We start from the raw sequence: 25,551 nt of genomic DNA, 5'->3' as shown, positions 1-25,551 counted from the left end.
AGAAAGTGACCATTCATTAGGATCTGAGCCAATCAGAATCTTCGTAAGATCCATCTAATTTTCCGTTAGCTCCACTCATACTGGCTGCTTTATGACCTTTTTTTTTTTTTAAAGCACACAATAATCTGACAGATCTTCTTTCTTACTAAACCTAAAACCAGAAAAAAATTGGGTACCACTTTAAAATAAGACTACCTTTATAAAGGGTTTATAAATGGTTTACAATTAGTTTATTAATGATTACTAATTGGGTTGTAAATGCCTTAAAATCATTAATAATCAGTTATAACATATACTTAGAAAGGGCAACAATGACCTGTTGTTTGCCAAATAATGAACCCACAGACATCTATATTGTTGCTCTTCCTACGTATATATTATAACTATTTATTATTGATTTTTAAGGCATTTGCAACCTAATTAGTAACCATTAATAAACTAATTGTAAACCATTTATAAACCCTTTATAAAGGTAGTCTTATTTTAAAGTGGTACCAAAAATTGTATGTGGCGAATTTTACTGTTATGTTTTAATGTTTTCCTATGTTTAATAAATGTGAGTCATTTCATTTGCATCACATCTGCAGTGGGTAAAAGTGATCTAACTGTGCAAGTGAACTAATAGCAGTAATAAGCAGCGTGACTCCACACATGAGTGTTAAAAGCCAGAGCTGTGGGAAATGTTGGTCTGACTGGCTCTCGTCTACAGTTTTAGGATTCTAACAATGCTAACAATGCTTGTTTTTGTTTATTTTAATATTGTTTATTTTAATCTAACAGTAATTAATATAATCTATTCACCAATCAGTCATGTCTAGCATGCCAGGCCCAAATGCGGAAAAAACAAAAAAAAATTGGTAAGTTTTAATTGATTTATTACTCTAGGATATGCTATTCTACTCTTCCTGAACTGAGGGAAAGTCTTCCTTTGGGAACTGACTGGGAACGGCCACCGCTGAATAAGTTGTGAGGTGTTATCTAGTGAGTAAGGCTAAACACTGGCTCATGGCAAGGAGATGTGAGTTTGAGTGAGGACTGATGGGTGGTCATGGGCGATGGGACTGGCCTCCAGCTCAGTTGCTTCAAAATGTTTAAAGACATGGAGGACATAAGCTCTTCGTCTCGTTCCTTCTTTAACAAGACAATGTGAATTAGGTTGTCCTGAGCATAATTTTAACCCTGTTAAAGAAACAAACATACCAACTGCAAACTGCAAACCAGCAGTTGCTGTTGCTCTTCTTACGCTGGCTAACATCACATAATGCTTGTTGTTGTTGTCATGGTTACTAGTACACTAAGCAATACTCCACATGTGCGTCGAGTTGAATCGGATTACTTGTAGGATGCATCTAAACGGAGAGTTAACTCCGTTAAAGTATTCATACCCCTTGAACTTTTCCACATTTTGTCAGCTTACAACAATAAACTTAAATGCATTTTATTGAGATTTTAAGTCATAGACAAACAGAAAGTATTGCATAAGTGTGAAGTGGAACCAAAATGATTTTTATCAAATAGAAATCCCCCCAAAAAATGTGAAGTGTGAAGCCCCCCTATATCAGTACTTAGTAGAGCGACCATTCTCTGCAACTACAGCTGTAAGTGCTTTGGGGTTTGTCTCTACCAGTTTTGCACATCTAGAGACTGAGATTTTTGCCCCATTCTTCTTTATAAAACAGCTCAAACTCAAACTCCAAAAGTTGGATAGAGAGCGACATCTTTACAGCATGATGCTGCCACCACCACGTTTCACAGTGGGGATGATGTGTTCAAGGTGATGAGTTGTGTTACTTTTCCTCCCCATATGTTTTCTAACAAACCACTGAGGCCTTCACAGAACAGCTGTATTTATACTAAGACTAAATTATTACACACAGCTGGACTCTATAAACTAATTAAGTGACCTCTTAAGGTAGTTGATTGCACTGGATTTTATTTAGGGGTTATAAAGGGGGCTGAATAATTTTGTCACACATCACACTTTTCAGATTTTTCTTTGATAAACATGTTGAAAACCATGTATCATTTTCATTCCACTTCACAAGTATTGCAATACTTTGTGTTTGTCTAAAATCTCAATAAAGTACATATAAGTTTGTGGATGTAAGGTGACAAAATGTGAAAAAGTTAGAGGGGTATGAATATTTTTGCAAGCCACTGTAAACATCCTAGAATCGGAATGAATTCATTCAGATTGGAGGAAAGCTTTGCATCTAAACATAGCCAGTGTCATGTGTTTACCAGGAATATGTCATAGAAGGTATTACCGCCCACAGTGGACAGCAGAGTAGGTGGTAATGACCGATCATGATGGATGGCAGTTTCCATGGTTCTTGTCAAAAGTCATGGGACACCCATGATTTTTTCCACAGCATTGTATCTGTGCTGTTTAGCTCTATTCATTCATTCTTTCACTGAGGATTGTTATGCAATCTCTCAGGCAGGTGGGCAGGATTCCCAGATTAATACTGCATCCCATAATGTTCCGCTGTCCTTGCTTAGTGGCCTCCCACATGGACATGGGAAAATGTGGCCGGTCTTGATTTATTTACAGTTCCCGCATGAATAACAATAACATTCTGGCATGGGCGGGAAAATAAACCGACAGATAGGACAGATTCGCAGCATGGCTCATGAAAAGATGAATGTGCAGATGTTGAATAAATGGTCTCACAGAGCCGAGAGGAAGGATTATTCTGGTTTACTGCATGTAAAACATTGAGCAATACTGCGTCCAGTATTCTATCCAGTTCTAACAACTCTGTCAGATCTGACTATGCAAAAAACTCAGGATAGATCCTTCTCCAGTCCCCTCATTTTTGCACTGAGAGCTTTGTGGTTGAGGCTGGACATTTTTCAGATGTTTGTCAGAAGACAGACAAACTCTCGTCTTGAGCAGGGGTGTCCAAACTACGGCCCACGGGCCATTTGCGGCTCGTTTCCTTTTTTGGAGCGGCCCGCGAGGTATTTTAGAAATAGAATGAAAGTTGGCCCGCTGTTAAGCAGGTTTCTATAATGTGAGATTCAAAGTTTGAACGCTAGGTGTCAGAAATGATACAAAGAGTCTAAAAGCGGAGAGGGTGCGCATTTCTAGCACAGGAAAACGGGGCAAAGAGTCTAAAAGCGGAGAGAGTGCGCATTTCTAATGCAGAAAAACGGGGCAAAGAGTCTAAAAGCGGAGAGAGTGCGCATTTCTAGGCAGAAAAACAGGCCAAAGAGTCTAAAAGCGGAGAGAGTGCGCATTTTAAGAGCAGAAAAACGGGCCAAAGAGTCTAAAAGCGGAGCGAATGTGCATTTCTAGCGCAGAAACACAGGCCAAAGAGTCTAAAAGCGGAGAGAGTGCGCATTTCTAGCGCAGAAAAACGAACCAAAGAGTCTAAAAGTGGAGATGGTGTGCATTTCTAGCGCAGAAAAACGAGCCAAAGAGTCTAAAAGTGGAGATGGTGTGCATTTCTAGCGCAGAAACACAGGCCAAAGAGTCTAAAAGCGGAGAGAGTGCGCATTTCTAGCACAGAAAAACGAACCAAAGAGTCTAAAAGTGGAGATGGTGTGCATTTCTAGCACAGAAAAATGGGCCAAAGAGTCTAAAAGCAGAGAGAGTGCGCACTTCTAGCACAGAAAAACGAACCAAAGAGTCTAAAAGTGGAGATGGTGTGCATTTCTAGCGCAGAAAAACGAGCCAAAGAGTCTAAAAGCGGAGAGGGTGTGCATTTCTAACGCAGAAAAAGGGGCAAAAGAGTCTAAAAGTGGAGAGAGTGTGCATTTCTAGCGCAGAAAAACAGAGTCTAAAAGTTGCCTTAATTAAGGAGTTTAATATTAAGAGACATCATGAAATTAAACATCAATTTGAAAAATCTTAGTTTACACAACACTGTCAAAGATAAATATAGTTAGTCAAGTAAAATGGTGTGTAAATGAAATAATCAAGAAAAAAGTATTATTTAAAGTGGTACATTTCATTATTTGTTTTATTACAGAGTGTAGCCCGTGACTTCAAATATATTTCTCCTTCTGGACCCCAACAAAAAAAGTTTGGACACCCCTGGTCTAGAGTGAACAGCGGCAGGAACTAAAGGAATTTAATCTGACAGTCACTTTGCATCGCCTGTCGACATAGTTTGAGGGTTTTCTGATGACATTCTTCTACTTTTCTCTCCTCCCCTTCCCTTTTGTTAACTTTCTCTCCAATACTATGTGTTCTTATGGAGAGACATCTTGTTCTGTACAACCTATCTGTCTTATTTTCTCCATTTTTCTCTTTCAAAAGTCAAGAACAAGATTTCAAATACAATGTGAGAGGAAATCCTGCCATTCAATTTGAACATATTATACGTTATTCGCTTTTGAACATTCTCAAGGATTTAAAATGATCATGTGAGTGCTAACCGCAGGAGAAAGGGTTTACCTTTTGTTACTTGATTATTCTCATTCTTACTCTCGCCATGGGATCTTGCACTGTGGCCCTCAGCTTGTTCATTAAGAATCTGCTGCTGTACTTTTTGTAAAGACGCTTTTGAAATGTGTTGAATTGGCTCGAATGGAGTAGCACTACATGAAGTTCTGAAGTTCCAAGCACTTAGTGAACACAATGAAACGTGTTAAAGTTTTTATTAAGTTGGGAGGATATTACACAAAATGTTCTGTTCTGATAGATCAAAGTTACCTGGAGGCAGAAGGGGTTTGAGATCAATTTTAGTTCATGCGTAACCACTAAAACTCTATGCTATCCTTTTTTTAAGAAGTATTATTCTGTAATTCCGTGGAAAATTGAAACTTACTGCATTGAATTCCTTAATCTTAGAAGGATGAAATCCAGGTCTGTAACCATTATTTGCTTTGGAGAGTTTTAGGACCCTATTGTACACCCTGCACTAGGAGCGTTGCGATGCATATTCCTATCTTACACCCCTTCAGCAGTCTATTTTCACACATTGCACCTGCACCATTGAAATAGGACAGGAGTTTTAGTAAAAATCTGAAAATAACACTGATCTGGTCTGAAAGTGAGGTGTGTTTAGGTAAATTTCTGGCATGTTTCTATTTTGGCGGTGACAAACACAGGTGCGCCACTGACTGAAATTAACCTAGACAACAGTGAATCTTCAGAGTTCATTCCTATAGTACACACCCGCTCATTTAACACACACACATACACTATGCTTTAACTTAACAATAAACAGAATAAAGAATAAAATAACATTGCTGTTCCCTTAAATGAGCTGCTGGCATATCTTCACAGTGTGAACATGCAGGTCAGTATCCTCTGCTGAGATGTGCAAAGTGCCGTGCTGTTAAGAAACGAAAGCGCCGAAGTCAGAGCACACCTGCCTCTTAAAGAGAATGACTACTCGCACACTGATCTGTTAAAATGGAAAGAGATTAAATGACTCACTTTCTTATTTTATATCAGTGATGAAATCTGTCATGAACAGTTTGTAGCCTTTGGCTCAAAAAAGCACAAAAAACGTCATTATTCAGTGTAAGTAGCGAGCTGATGGGTTCTTTTTCTTTGTTAAAGGCAAACACCATGATTAACATTACCAGAAATTACATTCATATTTAATCAGTGGCTGGATTTCTTGTTAATGACATCTCTGACGTAGTTGCAGTAGGGTGGAGTAAAATGGGTTAGATGAGACTGTAGCATCACAGGTATTTAAAATATAAAATCTTATTTTATATTTCTCTGATGGAATTTCATAGAAAGTACATCAAATCACTAATAAAGATAATAAAGCAATTATAAGCAAGCTTACCAACAAAGTAGATGTTTCCAAACTATGTCTTGACCATTGTGTCGTATCTCTAAATGCAACCTACTTATATTTTTTCACATTTTCTAAACCAATAATTATACAAGAGACCCGTGTTAATTCATTAAAACGTCATTAGATCTCATTTTGTCATAGCCTGTGTCTGTCCTGTGTTTTTCCCTTTTTTGGTTTTCTGTGCTCCTGCCCTGTTTTCCTGTCTTGTGTCCCCAGCCATGTGCTTTTTTTTTGTTTTGTTATTGTCCTGTCTCCGCCCTGGCCCTGCCCTAGCCATTAGTGTTTTCACTTTGTGTCTTGTTTGTAACCCCGCCCCCTCATTACCTGTCTTCACCCTCCCCTGTGTATAAATAGCCCAGTGTATGAGTGTTTGCTTGTGGAGTCTTTTGTGTCCTTGTCTTGCGTATACCCAAGTTGTATTTTGTGTTCCTTTGAATCTATGTTCCCTGAATACAGGTCTGTTGTTTTGTTAACTAATTTTGTGTCCCTAGTGTTCTAGTTATTCAGTGTTTTATTTGTTTAGTCATACTTAGTTTTGTTATATTCTTTATCTACTTCTAAGAATTTATTTCTCTATTTGCGATATGCGATACCCGTGTTTGTTTTCTGTTTCGTTTTCATTTATCTTGTTTATTAAAAATATTTGTAATATATCTGCACTTTCGTCCACCCTCTCATTCGTGACACATATATAACTTAGTTAAAGTAATTTACCAAAAAGTGGCCCATTTAAGCTGACTCCACTCTACTAGTTTCCATAAACTTTAAACCTTTTTTACAAATTTTCTTTTACATGTTTTTAATTTGACGTATCTTTGTTTTAATCATGTTTGAATCATGTTTTATCCATGCTTTATTCTTAATCTATTCTTTTATTTCCATTTTTATTGTTATTATAATTTCTCTCAGGTATGCAATGCAGTGCTTATTCAGCTTGTCTCTTTCATGGTTTCTTGTCCTTTGAGATAGAACTGTCTGTCTCTGTGTCTGGTAGCTCCGCCCCAGTCCTGTGTTCCTCCACGTGCTCCTGTCTGTGTGCTTACCTGTTTATTTGTAGCCCCGCCCCCTCGTTACCTGTCATCAGGTGTTTCCTGTCCCCTTCTGTGTGTATGAATAGTTCCCTTTGTTCCTGTTTTACACGTCTGTGGTTTTTACGTCATTTAGTTTCCCGTGTTTCCTTGTTTTCATAATGCTTAGTATTCTCTGTGTTTCATGTTTCGTGTTTTGTTTTTTGCTTTAGTTGTTTATTTGTTTGTTTATTTAGTTCCTTGTTTCTTTATTATTTAATAAATCTGCTCGCATTAGCGTCCACCTCCACTTCTCCTCCTTGCCCCAGCCTGCCACAGGGCTTACTAAAATTGTTCAGAAACAGCTCTGAGCTGAAGATTTCATTGTTTAAGGGCTTAAAGAAACAGAAAGGAACAGACCATTAATTTTGTTGCACTGTAAATGAAATAAGTTTGATTTTTGATTCTATGATTCAGACTGGAATAAAGTTAATGTCCTATTAAATTGTCCAGTACAAGGACTGTTTAACAAGGACAATCCAGTGATAATGTTTATGGTGAGGAAAATTGATCCAGCACAACCCACTTAATGAAAACATATTGAAAACAACTAAAAGGCCACTTTTTAACTGTTTACTGCAGGAGTGAAAAAGTTCTTAACAGTAAAAATAACAGTAGAATCAATGAAATGAAATATGAGCACAGTAGAAAGTAGTTATATTGTGTTTGAGTTATGTATTAGTATTTGTGTTGGTTAGAAGGATATTGTTAGACGTACACAGTTGGTTGCTGTCTCTCTGTGAACTCTAGAGTGTCCTGTATAGTGTCCCATGACTTTTGCCATGCCCCATTGTGGCAGAGGAATGCTGCACTGAACTGCAAGACATGCCTGTGGTATATCAAACATTAAATGTTGCTTGTCACTATTTACCAGAGGTGGGAAAAGTACTGAAAAATTGCAATTAAGTAAAAGTACCCAAGTACTCAATTTAAAATGTACTTTGAGTAAAAGTTACATAGTTACTTTTAATTATTTGATGTAAAAACTACAACAAATCATAAATTAAATCGTTTTTAATGAACTATTATTCCACATAATAATTTGGACCTTTCAGGCAGTATTTGTTTAGACCACCACATAAAACCTTTTGAAGAACAAGTGGCATAGGTTTCTATGATCCATTTTTCTTCTTTACTGCTGAAAGTTATGGTCATATAGGTGACTATAAACTGTATTTTTATAGTTTTACAGGTCATTTCTATTTTTTAACTTCCAATTGCTATGCTTTATCTGCTATGTACTGTTTTTTTTTTAACATTCAAGCAGATTGTTCAATGATAAAAATACTCACCACCACATGCTTTCAAGTTTTGAAAGCTGACAGCTCTGTGCGGCGGGACAGGCACATTTTGTATAGCATTTTTTTCCCAGCATTTTATTTTTTACTCAGTAACGGAGAGTTTTCCAATGTAGCGAAATAAATTATTTGTGTCAAAATGTACTTGAGTAAAAGTAAAATTCCATATTTTAAAAACTACTTTAAAAATGACAAATTACTCATAAAATCTTCTCAATTACATTAATGTGACTAAATGTAATCCATTACTTTCCACCTCTGATATTTACAGACAATTCTAACTCGTCACAGCCGGTCACGATCCTTATTAATGTTCCATCCATCTGACACAAACTATCAGGCTTCTCGTGAACTGCAATAACTCCACTCCACTTCATGATCACATACTGCTATTGCATTCTGGCATGTCAGTGTATATATGTATTGACTAAAGTAGGGGGGTATAACGACAGACTTCCCAAATCTCCCGGACGTTGTGGGAGTCTACCGCATATCAATAATAAAAAAAAAATCTCCCTGAATCTAAAATGAGCCCAAGAGTGAACACAAACATGCACGCACGTCACACAGACTTTTTTGTCCAATCGCGTGTGGGGGAGAGGGAAAAAGGCCATCCCCTTGTGTGCATATTCATGAAACGAATGCGAAATAACAACAGTTCTGATTGGCCTGTTATCTACAAAGAGTCTTTGAGTCAGCCAATCAGTTCTTAGTGTGGATGGGCAGTGTTTTTTTTTTCCTTCTGTTCCAGATGTGTTCAGTAAGTGTGAAAAGGAGCATCATAGCTTATATCAAAACTCATTTTCCCTCTGACTACTGTAAAGTATATCCATGTCTGGTAAAAGTAAAAAACTATGAAAATCTTACCTAGGTCCAAGTCTAAGTCCGGGGTTACCTCCCTGAAATTAGTTTTTGCAACTTGGGATGTCTGTAGCGATAGTACTGCATCTATGGTGTTTTATGTGGTGTTTTATGACAGTGTCTCCAAACAAGGACAGTATTTCAATGTCCAAATGTCTGTTGTATGAATTTTATCATTATAGGGTCTATTTTACCATGATATGTTGTTACATAGGGAGTCCTGCTGGGTCTGGTGGACCCACTGCATTTTGGGACATTTTTTGTTAAAATACTGATGCTTACTTCATCCCAATTACAAGAAATATAAACACATATGTTAAATATGTTTCCTTTATTTGTGTTAAATCACGTTTATGAATGGAAATACCACTTGTTTTGTACAAACAAAGCCAGTTCCTCCAAAACCATAGTGTAATATTTATTAGAATTTCATTAGAAACTTAACCTAGTCACATAAGCTTACACATTACATCTGTCTGAACAGCGTATTAACCCCACTGAACATGGCCATTTTCATACCAGACTATACCACACATAAGGGGCAGAGATTCACTGTGCGTGTTGCATGTTTATTTATCTTCTTAAAACTCAGTGTCAAACTCTTGATGTTCAGAAATGTACTCATTTGTATCTTGTATTCTTATTAGGCTAATAACTGAAAATATGTTCCGAAGACCAAAATACCTTTTAAGGATGAAGAGAGTCACAATCTGGGGGCACTATGGGAGCTCACTAATGTTGATGTTGCTCTGTAAAAATGGGTGTGGAAAAAAAACCCCACAATATTTCAAATGAAAGACAAGACTATCACAAAGCTTTGTTTTGCTAGTATTTTCCACAACCTTGGTTTGGGCTGGAGTTTGGGGCAGCATTACTGGAAAGAGTAAAGCTGAAGCCCCCCCCATAGAGAAAAGTTATAGGAAAAAGGAGGAAGATGGGGAGGATGTGGATGCGAGGGTTTATGTAGGAGGAGTACACTGAAAAAAATTAATCTGAGCGTTAGTAAATGTAACATAATTAAATCTGTGTTATTAACAACAAAAAATATGTTTCTACATTTACATGAATATATCTAGTTTTTAATTACTCCACATTTGTTCAAAATACAAGACATTGTGTATTTTTTCCTTAATATGATTTATTTATGTTATCCCAACAAATCTTTTTAGGTACACAACAAATCTGCACAACAAACAAAAGTCTTGTTATATTTACGAGGGATTTAGTCACTACCTGTGTCAGTGCTCTTTCTACAGTGTTGGTTCATGCAGCTTTCCTATAGGCTCCTGGTACCATATATTTGCATATTGGGTGTGGCCTCTCCCTTACTTACCATCTTTGTGTTGTCTGTTGCCCAAAGCTACCTTATCCTGGGCGTGCAGTAATTATAATATACGTGTTGATTGGCAGGTCTCAGTGTTGTAGAGCTGTAAGAGCACATTAACTTTATTCTGTGTTTCTAGTGATCACAGTATGCTGACTTTGGGCTACAGAGTTCATTCTTTACAGAGTTCACTCCTGTATTGCTCCATTGTTATACTGTCAGTATTAGGAGTTAAATTATAATATATTAAATATGTTGAGAATACCCATGGCTAATTTAAAATGATAAGTTATGTGAATATTACTAAAGTTTTATTAACTTGAAAGTGTGTGTTAAAATAAAGAGGAATTGTTAGTTTATTTGACCAAAGAGATATTTTTTTAAAAAGGACAAATTAAACACTTAAGTTGAGTTAACTCAGCTTTTTAAGTCAGCAGTGTACAAGAGAAAAGTAAGTTGACAATACTTAAATTTCCCATGTAGTGTCAATGGACTCTTTTAAGTTGACACTACCTGAAAAAGTATGTTAGCCCTACTGGAGTAAATTAAGTAGTAAATACAATCACTACTCTTGCTTGATCTACCTAATTATCTGATACAAAAAGTTGATATGATTTTTTAAAGTAAAACAAGCACACTATTTTTTTCAGTGTAGAGGGCGTGGATCCATCTCCCAAAATTAGGTTATATTCATAACTCCACTTTAGGGGAAAATAAACCATTTAGTAAACCTTAAACAAACAAAAACATTTAAAATGTAGATGAAAACTTGCTGATACAAGTTGCTATACAATCATATATACATGTAATTGCGTATAAAAATACATAACTTTTGAATGACATAACTTGTTGTGTGTTGTCTCAGCTATTTAAACTTTTTCGTAAAATAAATATGAAAAGATTTCTGTTTAATGTCGGTTGCACTAGAGTTTCATCAGAACTGTTCTGTCATTTCAGGAAAGGCCTTTGAGATCACGTACGTCCGCTTGAAATTCTACACCAGCCGGCCAGAAAGCTTTGCCATCTACAAGCGTACTGATGAGACGGCGCCCTGGCAGCCCTACCAGTACTACAGCGCTTCCTGCCGCAAAACCTACGGGAGGGAAACCAGGGGCTTTATCCGGCCAGGCGAGGAGGAGAGGACAGCGGTGTGCACGGATGAGTTTAGCGATATCTCTCCGCTAACAGGAGGAAATGTAGCGTTCTCCACCCTGGAGGGAAAACCCAGTGCCTACAACTTTGACCAGAGCCCAGCACTGCAGGTTTGTGTTCTTTTTATAATGAGTTACGGGTTACTTTTACTTTGTTTGATCACAAAATTAAAGTTAGCTTGTTTTTGATATTCACTGCTAGGCTAATTATGTGAGCACTCTTTTTGGTTCTATTAGGAATCGAGATTGTAATAGAGAAGTATGACTGTGAAGAACCTTAATAAGAAAAAATGTAAAAATTGTTGCATAATTTATCAAAATAACATTTTCACACTCACACACACATCTTTATTGGAGAAATGGCTCTGTATGGAACCAGTTGTGGTTTCTTTTATGACCTCACTCGGCGCATCTTTATTTATCAAGTATGAGACAGTTAATAATACACATACCATATTCAAATGAGACTTTAGGATAATCAATTGTGTCATCATTTAAGCTTAAATGTTAATATATTATTACTCTCATGCAAAAACGTATAAAAAATGTTCAGTTTTTTTTTTTTATAGTTGATTGTAAAAGTTCTAAAAACTTTTACTATTAGTAAACCAAAAGAATATTCCTAATGGACTTGGAATGCAGTATTTTAACATAGAGATCCAGTGAAAGTTTTTAGGGTTTTTTTTTTAAGTTTAATTGCTCCTCCTGCAAAGTTACAGTTTTTGAGTAATAATCTGGTCAGTTTGGTCAGAAATTTAGATGTAACAAGCATGATAGCTTGCATATCTGTATCTGAATATATGTAATAAGTCGGTTAGTTAGTTAGTAAGTTAGTTAGTTAAAAAAATAAGAAAAAAATTATTTTAGCGTTCTGCATGCCTTACTTGTCATTTTCAGTCAGACAAACTTGAATGTGTTCTCTAGGAAACAAAATATTTGCTATCTAGCATTAGCTCAGTAAAATCTTCTGATTTGCAGTGTTAAACACTTTTAATCATCCAGACTGATGGATTAATAATAAGCGCCCTAGCATACACCCTGCACAAGGCGTGGCCCGATGCTCATTCCTATCTTACACTCCACCAACAGTCTATTTTTACGTCTAGAGTCCATGCTATTAAAAGAGTTTAGGAATAAATCTACACTGATGGGTGTGGTGGTCTGGAAGTGAGGTGTGTTCAGGTAAATTTCTAGGGTGTTGATATTTTGGCAGCGGAAAACACAGGTGCACCACTGACTGATTAAAACCCTGACAACAGTCAATCGTCAGACTCCATTCCTATAAGTGTACCACCGCTTGTTAAACACACACACACATGCACTGCAGAGCGCAAACCTGACTTTTACCTCAAACCATAAACAGAACAAAGAATAAAACACCATTGATGTTCCCTTAAACGAGTTGCGACATGCAAAGCAACGTGCTGTTAGGATACAAATGCGCCAAAGTCAGAGCACATCTGGCTCTTAAATGGAATAACAACTGGCACAATGATTGGTTTATTTCATGATACGCGCAAAACACACCCATGATTAATTAAGAGAATTAAGTCCTTTGCGTGTTGTGCGAGAGCTGTGCAAGACATATTTTTTTGCACCCACACAATACCAAAGACACACTGATTGGTGCACTATAGATCACTAAAATAGGACCCAGGGTATTTTATTGACTTTATTTAGTCTGTACACAAGCTAAACTTTGTATTTGGCCATTTCAAATATTTCTGTTGGTCTATCAATCTTAAAAGTTGGACTTTTACTATTAACTGTTACATTAAAGAGTGAAAACAGAAAAATCAAGATACGTGTTTTTTTTTTTTTTTTTTTTTTACAATATGTTAGCATTTAATCTCAAACTATGACACACTTGACTCTCCAAAAAAAGTAACAATTAGTACAATTTTTGAGAAGATAAGTTTTTTTCATCTAAATACATTTATACATCTTTCGAACCAGCAAACTATTAAAACTATTAAAAGTTGTCTGTTCAGATATTAAAGTGTCTGCAAGCTAAAAATGGTCTGTGTTCTCATGATGAGAGATTATATAAAACCACCCCCATCTCCCCCAGCTCTGTATCTTTCATCTGCAGTCCATTCAGGCTTAGCTACAGCTAAACTGACAACATAATAGTCATAAAAACAGTGGAAATGTAGTAAGGAACAGAAAGGCGTGCGCTGTTTGCAGTAAGTAGCGGCTCACTTTTGGTTTTCTAAATGCTTTGCTGAATCATATTGATCTGGATCACTCAGAGACACAAAGAGAAAGCCTGGGACTGAAGAAACACACAGTGTGTGATGTTACTGGAGCACAAACACTGAGACGTTATAGTTATATCAGGATAAGGAGTGGATTTTGGGCTTCTTTTGAGTTTAGATTGATCACTGACGCTTTGTTCCACTTCTATATCGGCACTATATTTTGGAGATCTTGGTAGATAAAGGTAGATCTTGCTGAGAGTAATAATATGTTTACTGTTTCAGACATTTATTTTACTCTTTCTCCTTCGGCCATAATGTGGTGTCTTAACCCTTGTGTGGTGTTAATATTTTTGTTACTCGTTTATTTTGTTACTTGTATTTAATTCAGCAAAATTAAGCAATTTTACATTAAAATGTTTTTCACATGCTTGCTTCACCTAAATTGCAAGCAATATAAACAGCTTACATGGTTAATATTTGCCCTTTACCTTTCTTATGTTACATTTCTTTCAAAAAGTGCTACTCTTTTTTTATTAGTTTTTTTAATAAAATGTAAAAGAAAATGAATTAAACTCAAGATATGAGTAGAAAATTTGTTTAGTTTCAAATTTACAAATGAAGCAATGTTTATTAGCCCTTGGCCAAGCATACTGTATTTAATATAAATATGTGTGTGTGTGTGTGTGTGGGGGGTGCCACTTTAAGCCATGTTCTTTTAGTAATGTACTTCTAAATACATATTTGTCGGTCTCTAGACAATCTTTTAGGATAAGACCCAAGTGGTGGTGTTGTATAGTATGTCCAACTCTTTAAGTGGTTAAAAAAAAAAAAAAAACAACTGACTTTAAACTAAATTCCCTCCACGATCTTATCAGTGTAGTTTTTGCACTATTCCTCATTCCTCATGTTAACTCCAAGTTTCTTTTCCTATCACTTTTTAATCTAACTGGTTGAAATGTTTGAGGAGCGCAATATAGATTTATAATTTAGAGATTTCCCTTTTAGGACAAGAATATATTCTTTTATATCATAATATCATTGTGATAATTGAATTTATGATGGTATACAACTATTTGAAAAGAACTGTTTAAGTAAATGTTCATTCTTAGCAATGTAAGAACCTGATTTCACCTGGTCTCTTCATGTTAGACGTGTCTGGATTGTACCCTGATTAAATCTTAATCACATGCATTTACACCTGCTAGTGAAAATGTGTCAAAAGTGTCAAAGGTTTTAATAAAATATGACACGTCTAATTGTTAAAATTCTAAAATGCAATTATATGTCTAATATAATGAAGTGTTACCAAATTCTCACTGGGAAGGGATCTTCAAGGGTTTGTGTACAGTATCTTTAGTCAGGCAACATAAAGTTTCTTTGCTTCAGATTGTATTTATGTATAAGATACATACTTGAACCTTTTTGACCCCAATTACGGCGATATGTTGTGTATTCACTAAATTAAAAAGTCCATGGCCAGCTCAAAAACAAACATGTGCATTAAAAAAATATGATTTATTCTAATTTAAAACTCTCTTAAGTCACGTATAACTTATAGATTGGTTTAACTTTTAATGATGCTGATTATTTATACTTCAAATTTACATATATTTGCATGCATAAAACGTAGTAATACATATTCTTCACATACTGTATATAATGGCTATACACTGAAGGGCAGCTTCCCAGACAGTAAATTAATACTACATAACTTACTTCCCAAACTTACATCACTTAAATAAAGCAAATGAAAGACATAATTAGTTTGATTATAATTAAAAATGTTTCTAAACATCAGAACCAGCTAAAAATAAACAATAATATTAATGTCACGCGGCCGTGTTCTCCTTCCACGCTACCTGACTCCATTTCCCAAGATCCCATGAACAGTAACGTCAACAACTCACGCTCACCTTCACCCAATCATGTTACGCTCCGACGCTCAGACTCACCTGTGTTCTGAGTTAGTTCCGGTTCATTTCCCTCTAGCTTCCTGTATTTAAGGCGGCCGCTTGTAAACAAACTCCGCGAGGTATTGTTAACTCATGTTACATACTAAGCGTTTCCCTGTGTATTGTTTTTGCCTTCTCGTTACGACCCTATTTTCGGATTATCGGTTTATGTCTTTTGTTTTGCCCTTTCTGGATTTGATGTATGGTTGGACTGTTTCTCGGTTACGAACTCGGACTGTATTTTTGACTACGTCTTCTGTCATCAGTGAGATCTTTGTTTGCCTGGCTATTCTGTTAGCAGTATCTGTTAGCTTTACTGCTAATAAACCTGTTTGTATTTTTAACTCGGCTCGCGTCACTCCTCACTACCTGGCGTCACAGAATACCTCGCCTGAAGTGATGGCCGAGTTTAATGATCTCCAGCAGGCAGTCGGGAACCAGGGGAGGGTTCTCGAACAGCATAGCCAGCTTTTTGAGAGCCTTGCTAACACCGTTACTGCTCTTACTACCCAGCAGTCAGATCAACACTCTCAGCTAGCTCAGATAACTGCTAGCCTTCAGGATATCGCTACTCAGCTTGCCCAGCTGAGAGTGGCCACTCCAGCTAGCCTAGCCTCTGCTAACCAGGCCCCGGTTAGCTCTCCTGCTATCGCTCCCTCGGCAGCCGCTTTTCCGGTAAGCAAACCTGATAAATATGATGGTTCTCCAGATTTATGCAGAGGCTTTCTCTTGCAGATGTCACTATTTTTTGCTAATTCAGCAGTTAGTGCCGACGCTGCGCGTATTTCGTTTTTTATATCTCGTCTCACCGGCAAGGCTTTGGATTGGGCTACTGCTATTTGGCCTAGTATTGAAAATAGCCCATACGAGCATTTCCTCAGGGAATTTAAGTTGGTTTTTGATCACCCGCATCACGGACAATCTCAGGGAGAGTTATTGGTTCAGTTACGTCAAGGAAACCGACCCGTGTCTGATTTCGCTCTCGAATTCCGTACTTTGGCTGCTGGTAGTGGTTGGAATGAACCAGCTCTACACGTGATGTTTCGAAATGGACTCAAGGCTGATGTTTTGGCCGAATTAGCTTGCAAGGATGATGGGCTGCCTTTGGATGAACTTATATCTTTAGCCATCAGACTTGATCAGCTCAAACAGAGCTCAGTACCTGGCCGTAGAGCTGCTGCTACTTCTCCTCGTTTTGCTACGCCACGCGCATCTGGATTTACTCCACGGACCACACTCAGGGATGAGGAACCCATGCAAGTAGACGCTACCCGTTTGTCAAAAGAAGAAAGAAAGCGACGATTTCAAGCTGGATTATGCTTCTATTGTGGCAGTGCAGATCATGTGTTGCGAGATTGTCAGCTTTGCCCCTCCCGAGTTCAACGCCAAGATACTTCAGGCTCGTCCTACGGTGGGCTCTCCCATGGTTATCATGGCAACCCGGACCGTCCATATGAGCCATCTGCTACTAACTCGGGAAAGCGTGTGGAGAGGATTCCACACGCTAAAGGGGTAAGCCGACTTAGTCCTGATATGTTTTCAAGATCTTTTATTATTTCTGTTGTTCTGTTCTGCCAGTCTTCTTCATTTGTGTTTCCAGCCCTGATTGATTCCGGTGCCGAGGGGAACTTTATACACGAGCAGCTGACCAGACAACTCCAGATTCCGTTCGAACAATTGGAAAATCCTATGAGACTGTCTGCGGTGGATGGGACCCCAGTTGGCCGAGGAGCTGTTTCCCACACCACCACACCTGTCAAGCTCAACGTCAGCGCTCTGCACTCAGAAGAGATCAGGTTTTTTGTGATGAAGGACACTAATTATCAAATTATATTAGGACTTCCATGGTTGAAAAAACATAATCCTCTGATTTCTTGGTCTAACTGTGAAATTATTTCTTGGTCTCCATACTGTCATGATCACTGCATTACTGTTCCTAAATTAATGATCCAATCTACCACTGTAGAGAGTCCTGGCCTGGAGTCACTTGCACATATTCCTCCTTATTGCTCTGATCTGAATGAAGTTTTTAGCAAGTCACGTGCTACTCAACTTCCCCCACATCGCTCCTATGACTGTGCTATAGAGCTTATAGACAATCAGATACCTCCCAAGTCACGTATATATCCTTTAACTCAAACTGAGGAACGTGCTATGGAGGAGTATGTGCAGGAGGCTCTATCTCAGGGGTTCATTCGTCATTCCACCTCTCCTGTAGCTGCATCCTTTTTCTTTGTCAAAAAAAAGGATGGAGGTCTGCGCCCATGTATCGACTATCGACAACTAAATGCAGTTACCAAAACTTATCCCTATCCTCTCCCTTTAGTACCTGTAGCGCTTGAACAACTACGCGGAGCTTCCATCTTCACTAAATTAGATCTCCGCAGTGCTTATAACTTGGTGAGAATTAGAGAGGGTGATGAGTGGAAGACTGCCTTTTTCACCACTAGGGGGCACTATGAATACTTAGTTATGCCGTTTGGTCTCAAGAACGCCCCGTCCGTATTCCAATCTTTCATAAACGATGTACTCCGTGACATGCTAGGAAAATTTGTCATAGCTTTTATAGACGACATTCTAATTTATTCATCTGACTTGACTACACACATTTCCCATGTTCGTGCGGTATTGACCCGTCTTCTCCAAAACCAGCTTTTCGTTAAAGCGGAAAAATGTGAATTTAATCTGTCTACCATTTCCTTTTTGGGTTATGTTATTAGTGCCAGAGGCATTACTATGGATGATAGGAAGATTCAGGCTGTAGTTAACTGGCCTACCCCTAGATCAGTAAAGGAACTACAAAGATTTCTTGGTTTCGCAAACTTTTATAGAAGATTTATTCGTAATTATAGTTCTGTAGCTGCTCCACTGACCAATCTATTGAAACGGAATGCTAGAAAGTTGATCTGGTCTGAAGAAGCATCAAATGCTTTCTCTTCTCTCAAAGAGGTGTTTACTTCAGCTCCCTTGTTAAAACATCCAGATCCTAAGGAGCCCTTTGTTGTTGAGGTAGATGCATCCAGTGTTGGAGTAGGTGCTGTCCTCTCCCAAAATATTGGCTCTCCCAGTAAGATGCACCCTGTAGCCTACTTCTCCCACAAACTCTCCCCTGCTGAACGGAACTATGGTATTGGTGATCGTGAACTATTGGCCATTAAATTAGCTTTAGAAGAATGGAGACACTGGTTAGAGGGAGCACTACATCCTTTCGTGGTAATAACTGATCACAGAAATTTAGAATTCTTGAGATCTATGAAAAGTATGAATTCACGTCAAGCACGTTGGTCTGTCTTCTTTGCTCGTTTCAATTTTGTAATCACTTATCGACCTGGCTCCAGAAACACCAAGGCAGATGCCCTCTCACGAATTTATGAGGAAGATAATGTAGAAACCTCAGAACCCTCTACAATTCTAAAACCAGGTATAGTTCTAGCTCCTATCAGATGGGACATCTCGGAGGAGATCAATCTAATTAACTCTACATCCCCTCCTCCTTTGCAGTGCCCCCCAGACAAATCTTATGTACCAGACCAGTGCAGAGATAGACTCATTACTTGGGCACACACTTCTCCTACTTCAGGACATCCTGGCGAGACTCGCACTTTTCAATTATTAGAGAGTCGTTTCTGGTGGGAAAATATGCGATCTGACATCCACAATTTTGTAGCCTCCTGTACTGTGTGTGCTCAGAGTAAAACTCCCCGTACTCTACCTGCCGGTAAATTAGTACCTCTGCCTGTTCCTGCTCGGCCTTGGTCTCACTTAGCTGTCGATTTTGTTTCTGATCTTCCTGAATCTATGGGTCACACAGTTATCATGACAGTTATAGACCGTTTCTCTCGCGGAGTTAGGTTCATTCCTTTTAGTAAAATGCCTACGGCCCTAGAAACTGCTGAAGCCATTTTTATTCATGTTTTTCGTGTTTTTGGTATCCCTGAAGATATTGTCTCTGATCGTGGTCCCCAATTTATTTCTCAAGTTTGGTCTGCCTTTATGAGTAGTTTGGGTATATCTGTTAGTTTATCTTCTGGCTATCACCCTCAAAGCAATGGACAATGTGAGAGAATGAATCAGGAGCTAGGAAAGTTTTTGAGAATCTATTGTTCTAACAATGTCCATGATTGGGCCAAATTTCTCCCTTGGGCGGAACTAGCTCAGAACTCACTGATCAGTTCCACTACTAAAATGACACCTTTTCAATGCTTTTTAGGATATCAACCACCCATCATGCCCTGGTCAGCCGAACCTTCTAATATTCCTGCGGTAGACGATTGGATGCGTCGGAGCGAGGAAGTGTGGGAGGAGACTCACAGACGCATTGAGGCTGTTTTACAACGGCAGAAACAACAGGCTGATCGCCTACGCCGTGAGACCCCCCTTTACTCTCCTGGTGATCGGGTTTGGCTATCTACCAGGGATTTCCGGCAACCAGATGCTAATAAGAAACTTTCAGTTAAGTATATTGGCCCTTTCAAAGTCATTAAGAGAATTAATGAAGTTACCTACCGTCTCGATCTACCCTCTCACTACCGTGTATGCCCTTCTTTTCATGTGTCTTTATTAAAGCCGGTTATCCCTGGTCCGTTGGATGAGACATCGCTTGGGGCGTCTCCTCCTCCTCCGGTGGCTATGGACGGTGGCCCGGTTTATGCGGTAGAACGACTTTTGGACTCCAGGAGGAGAAGGGGAGCCCTGGAGTATCTGGTGGACTGGAAGGGCTACGGACCTGAGGAAAGAAGTTGGGTTCCGGCAACTGATGTCCTGGATCCTTTAATGGTGGATGACTTTCACCGGTCTCATCCATCCCGTCCTGCACCACGCCCCAGAGGTCGCCCTAGGAGAAGGTCTCCAGGTCCAAGAAGGGGTAGACGCGGTGGTTCTGTCTCTGTCCGGTCCCTCAGTTCGGTCCGCAGTCCCAGGAGGGGTCGTCCCAGGTCCAGGGCTTCCATCCATTCCGTTCCCGTTTCTGGGCCACCTGTTCAGGACTCCGCTGAGGTTGGGGGGGCTGTCTCCTTGTGTCGTCCTCATCCTTCGGATTATTCGGACTCTTTGGAGGGGGGTACTGTCACGCGGCCGTGTTCTCCTTCCACGCTACCTGACTCCATTTCCCAAGATCCCATGAACAGTAACGTCAACAACTCACGCTCACCTTCACCCAATCATGTTACGCTCCGACGCTCAGACTCACCTGTGTTCTGAGTTAGTTCCGGTTCATTTCCCTCTAGCTTCCTGTATTTAAGGCGGCCGCTTGTAAACAAACTCCGCGAGGTATTGTTAACTCATGTTACATACTAAGCGTTTCCCTGTGTATTGTTTTTGCCTTCTCGTTACGACCCTATTTTCGGATTATCGGTTTATGTCTTTTGTTTTGCCCTTTCTGGATTTGATGTATGGTTGGACTGTTTCTCGGTTACGAACTCGGACTGTATTTTTGACTACGTCTTCTGTCATCAGTGAGATCTTTGTTTGCCTGGCTATTCTGTTAGCAGTATCTGTTAGCTTTACTGCTAATAAACCTGTTTGTATTTTTAACTCGGCTCGCGTCACTCCTCACTACCTGGCGTCACAATTAAAAACAAATGCTTATTTTATTTTACACATCTATTGATTTCCTTTTTCATGTCCTAATATGAACCGCTCACAACAGACCTCAACACACACACTCACACACACACACACACACACACACACCTTATATTTTCACCCTTTTCATCCCCATCAATTTCACCACTGCCCACAATAGTATGAAAAGAGACATATGTAGTTACATTTTGACTTCACACGTATCTTCCACACACACACACACACACACTCTGTCAGACATGCTGACATTCACGAGTGTATCGTTAGTGCGGCTTTAAGGTCTCTGTCTAGCTCCTCTGACCTTCATAGCAGCCTCTGATTGCAGGGCATCAGTGTGTGTGTGTGTGTGTGTGGCCTGATCTGCTTCTAAATCCAGCACACCTTCCTATAGAGAGCTTTCACACAAACCTCAGGGTCTGGAAGATACTCTCACAGCCACAGTACAGCTCAGCTAAAGAAAAGAGCACTAGACACATGACACTGGGTCACAGGGATGATGACATTCTCTCAAAAAAGTACATTTTGCATTATATTTATACTGTTTGACTGGATGCACATGACTATATATATATATATATATATATATATATATATATATATATATATATATATATATATATATATATATATATATATATATATATCATATATATGTAATTTCAAATGCAAAGAGCATTAGTACATATACATGCATTTATTGGCTATAGTACACAGCTAGGATATGGACTCGAGTACAAAAACTGGCACTCATACACATACGCAGGCTTGAAACAAGACTCATTACTCAGAAACAGCATGTTGTTCTTATCTATGAGATGTGTCTCTGAGATTGTGTATGAGAATAGGTTATTTGTCTAGACTGGAACAGAAAGGGTTCTGCCATTTTAAGGAGATAAAAAAGGTTGGCTTGTCTTTTCTCAAGCAGGCAGGCAGGGATTGTAGTGTGAGAATGAGGCATACATAGTAATGCGGGTTACATTTGAAAACACACACATCACACACACACACCACACACATGGCATCTTATTTTATACTTTATCAGGACATCAGGTCTTTCGCAATAGTATGGTCTCAAATATATGAAATGTAAGAAAATGTAAAAATGGGCTCCATCTAGGCACTTTTATTGGCTTAGTAAAACACTCATAAACATCATAACTCATAACATCTTTCCAAGAGCCATTAGCAACATCTACTTTATGCTTCTGTGTTTTAATTCATGTTTAATATGTTTTTTTTATTGTATTGTGTTGTTGCTGCTGGATCTATCTATCTATCTATCTATCTATCTATCTATCTATCTATCTATCTATCTATCTATCTATCTATCTATCTAAACAATTGTTGCACTAAGAAGGAAGTGTCTGATTGTAATGCTTTTTAGAAGGGACATAAAGGTTACCAAGAACAATAAATTCAAATTCAAATTAAGACTGATATGAGCTACACATACAGACATAATGTGTAATGCAACACCAGATGCCAGATGTCTCAGCACGCTGTTGTAGAGGTTCCTAATGGTGTCCAGCAAAAATGCCTCCAATACATCTTGAATAGTCCCGCAGATTTTGTGGTTCTTGTGTACTCAGGAAACGTCATTAGTCACAGCCCAAATACTGTTCCATTTAGAAGATCGCAGTTAGTCAAGTTCACTACAAATACCCATATGAGTTCTTGCTCTTACCACATTATTGAGGATACAAGGAAGGTGACTTGTGTGGACTTCTTACAGACCGACATCCCAGAATGCACCTCACAGCCATATCGGCGAAGGAGAAAGTACCTACCTGTAAGTTATAGATTTCGAAAATAGTGCTGCTGTGTGATAAAATAAAGTTTGAAGTTATGTTTAGGCGAGGATATAGGGGTTTAGACTTCAGATATTGCTGTATGTATATGTTTATATTATATGTAGTATATATGCTATTTTATTTTGTTGCCTCCCTAGTTCATGTATGAATAATGAACACGTGCAATACCGCCAGAGAAAGTCATCGTGTCCCATCTGCTTCACTAAGTTAAGGCAACTTTTACTTTATTTTTTACTTTATTTTGATTATGTTCTACATTGTAGATTAATATTGAACACACCAAACCTATGGAGAAACACATATGCAATTCTGAGGTAAACAAAAAAAGTCTTAAAAAAGCCTAAATATATTTTATACTTTTTTTTTGTACCGTTTGCTTCAAAGCCAACTTTGCCCATTCTTGGCTTTGTTTTCTCAGTCAGCTTTATAAGGTGGAACCTGGAATGGTTCTCCAACTGTCTTAAAGGAGTTTATAGAGGTGCTGAGCTCTTTTTTATATCAGATGTTTGTGATGACCAAACCTTTTGTTTTTTGTTTGTCTATCACCTGATTCTTTTTAAAATGAGGGTGGTCTGGTGGGTCCTGGGACATTTTTCTTTCTATAATAGCTTTTACTGTTTTCCTGAACAACTACGGTGCTGCTAATGGTGCTGATACAAGAGCTACTGCGAACATGGAGATATCAGAACAGCAAACTCTTAACTAACCTTAATCTTCATCTGCTTTTTTAGACATCAAGACACCAAAGAAATGCAGAAGAATTAGTACTAAAAAGAGCTTGCAAACTAAATGAGAACATAACAGAATTCTTTTTAGTTTTTATGTCAGCGTTTTTTTTGTTGTTGTTGTTTTTTTGTCTATTACCTTTGAAGGTACTACTTTAAAATAAGACTACCTTTATAAAGAGTTTATAAATGGTTTACAATTATTTTGTTTATTAATGGTTACTAATTAGGTTGTAAATGCCTTAAAAATCATTAATAATCAGTTATAACACATACATAGAAAGGGCAACAATGACCTGTTGTTTGCCAAATAGTGAACCCACAGCCATCTATATTGTTGCCCTTTTTACGCATGAGTTATAACTGATTATTAATGATTTTTAAGGCATTTACAACCTTATTAGTAACCATTAATAAACTAAATGTAAACCATTTATAAACCCTTATTTTAAAGTGGTACCCCTTTGACTTGTACTGTATACATACAAAATTCCACTTGAGGCCAAGCTGCACATAATGCATAAGCTTTTCATAGAACCTTTTAGCATTTTTTTTGTGTTCAAGAGTGTTGCCTTTCTGATTCCTTCTTGTTGTCTGGGAAGCAATCCAAATTTCATTCAACCGTATATATTCTTACCCTCACTGTCAGCTGCGGAATGAGCTCTGCTTTTAAACCGCTATTACAAGAAATGGCCAATCCGTGCAGCCTTTAGTGAAGTGTCGATCAAGTCTTTGGTGCATACGAACAGAAATAGCAAATGCTGCACTGAAACGCACCACCAGCTGAGTGCCCTTGACTTGGATCAGATTTGAAGAACAGCAAAGACATGACAAACAAATACAGTGTGCAGATTTTTGTGACATTACAGCGCAGATAAGAGAGGTGTGTGTGTGTGATGACAGCTAGTGGAGAGAGTAGAGCACTAGAGAAAAGAGGATGAGGACAAAAATGTATCGGTGGAGGAGAGATGCTGAGAGTAATAGAGGAAATGAGGGACAGAGAGAGAGAGACGTAGAAATGAGAGGTAAAAAGGTAATAGGAGAGAGAGAGAGAGAGAGAGAGAGAGAGAGAGAGAGAAAGAGGAAGATGGTATGATAGGAGGTAGGTAACTGTGTGTGTCTGTGTGAGAGAGAGAGTGAGTGAGAGAGAGAGAAAGCGAGAGAGAGAATAAAAGGCAGCTGTTCTTCTTCTGAATTAAGTGGTTATGGGTAAGCCATCAAAATCCAATATGGGTAAATAATGGAGTAATGCTCACTGGATATTGCCTTCAACCATGTGTGTGTGTGTGTGTGTGTGTGTGTGTGTGTGTGTGTCTATGTGTGTGTTGTTCTTCGAGATCGTTGAGTAGTTCTTTAAAGAATCATTTCAGTGTATTAATGGTTTTGTGCCTGGTTAGATTAATCAAATCTATGGAATACTGTATTACTTATTAAAACTTCATAAAAAAAAAAATAATATATATATATATATATATATATATATATATATATATATATATATATATATATATATATATATATATATATATATATATACTGAATTATTATTATTATTATTTTACTGTGTCATACCCAGTTACTCCATGTTTATAGGTACTTATTCTCATTATTAATCATATACTGATCTTTTTTTACACTGATTATACTGCAAAAAATCCATTGGCAAAAGCTAGACAAAATATATGTAAATAAATGTTTAAACTAAGCAAAAAAAATCTGCCAATAGGGTGAGGAATTTTTCTTAGTAAGATTTTTTTTTTTAAATAAGCAATCATAACGTTTCAAAACGAGTGAAATAAGCTTAAATTGA

At 38.1% G+C, this 25,551-nt stretch overlaps 2 protein-coding genes across 3 annotated transcripts in view; both read left to right on the top strand.

Moving 5' to 3' along the window:
* lamc3 (laminin, gamma 3) overlaps positions 1 to 25,551 on the top strand; it is a 230,736-nt gene that overhangs the window by 22,119 nt on the left and 183,066 nt on the right. For both annotated transcript variants that reach the window (XR_007437948.1, XM_007259638.4), the window contains exon 2: positions 11,276 to 11,580. Coding sequence is in view for 1 of the 2 variants with exons in the window: in XM_007259638.4 (XP_007259700.3) it covers positions 11,276 to 11,580 (305 nt within the window). In the remaining variant the exon portion in view is untranslated. The remainder of the gene's footprint in view (positions 1 to 11,275; positions 11,581 to 25,551) is intronic.
* Positions 16,689 to 21,186, top strand: LOC125799107 (uncharacterized). Its single transcript, XM_049475082.1, has 2 exons — positions 16,689 to 17,418; positions 19,833 to 21,186. The coding sequence occupies exons 1-2, from the start codon at positions 17,331 to 17,333 to the stop codon at positions 20,819 to 20,821; spliced, it is 1,077 nt and encodes a 358-aa protein (XP_049331039.1). The 5' UTR covers positions 16,689 to 17,330; the 3' UTR covers positions 20,822 to 21,186.

The sequence above is a fragment of the Astyanax mexicanus genome, chromosome 1, assembly GCF_023375975.1.
Source record: "Astyanax mexicanus isolate ESR-SI-001 chromosome 1, AstMex3_surface, whole genome shotgun sequence".
NCBI lineage: Eukaryota > Metazoa > Chordata > Actinopteri > Characiformes > Acestrorhamphidae > Astyanax > Astyanax mexicanus.
The sequence above is the reverse complement of the archived record's forward strand: the minus strand, read 5'-3'. Positions and strand labels throughout refer to the sequence as shown.

Bases quoted from the DNA above. Each gene is read 5' to 3' on its own strand.
- LOC125799107 (XM_049475082.1), top strand. From the start codon at position 17,331: ATGGGACCCCAGTTGGCCGAGGAGCTGTTTCCCACACCACCACACCTG. The intron at 17,419-19,832 runs GTTTTTTGTGAT...AATGCTTTTTAG, and splicing joins CTGCACTCAGAAGAGATCAG to GATATCAACCACCCATCATG.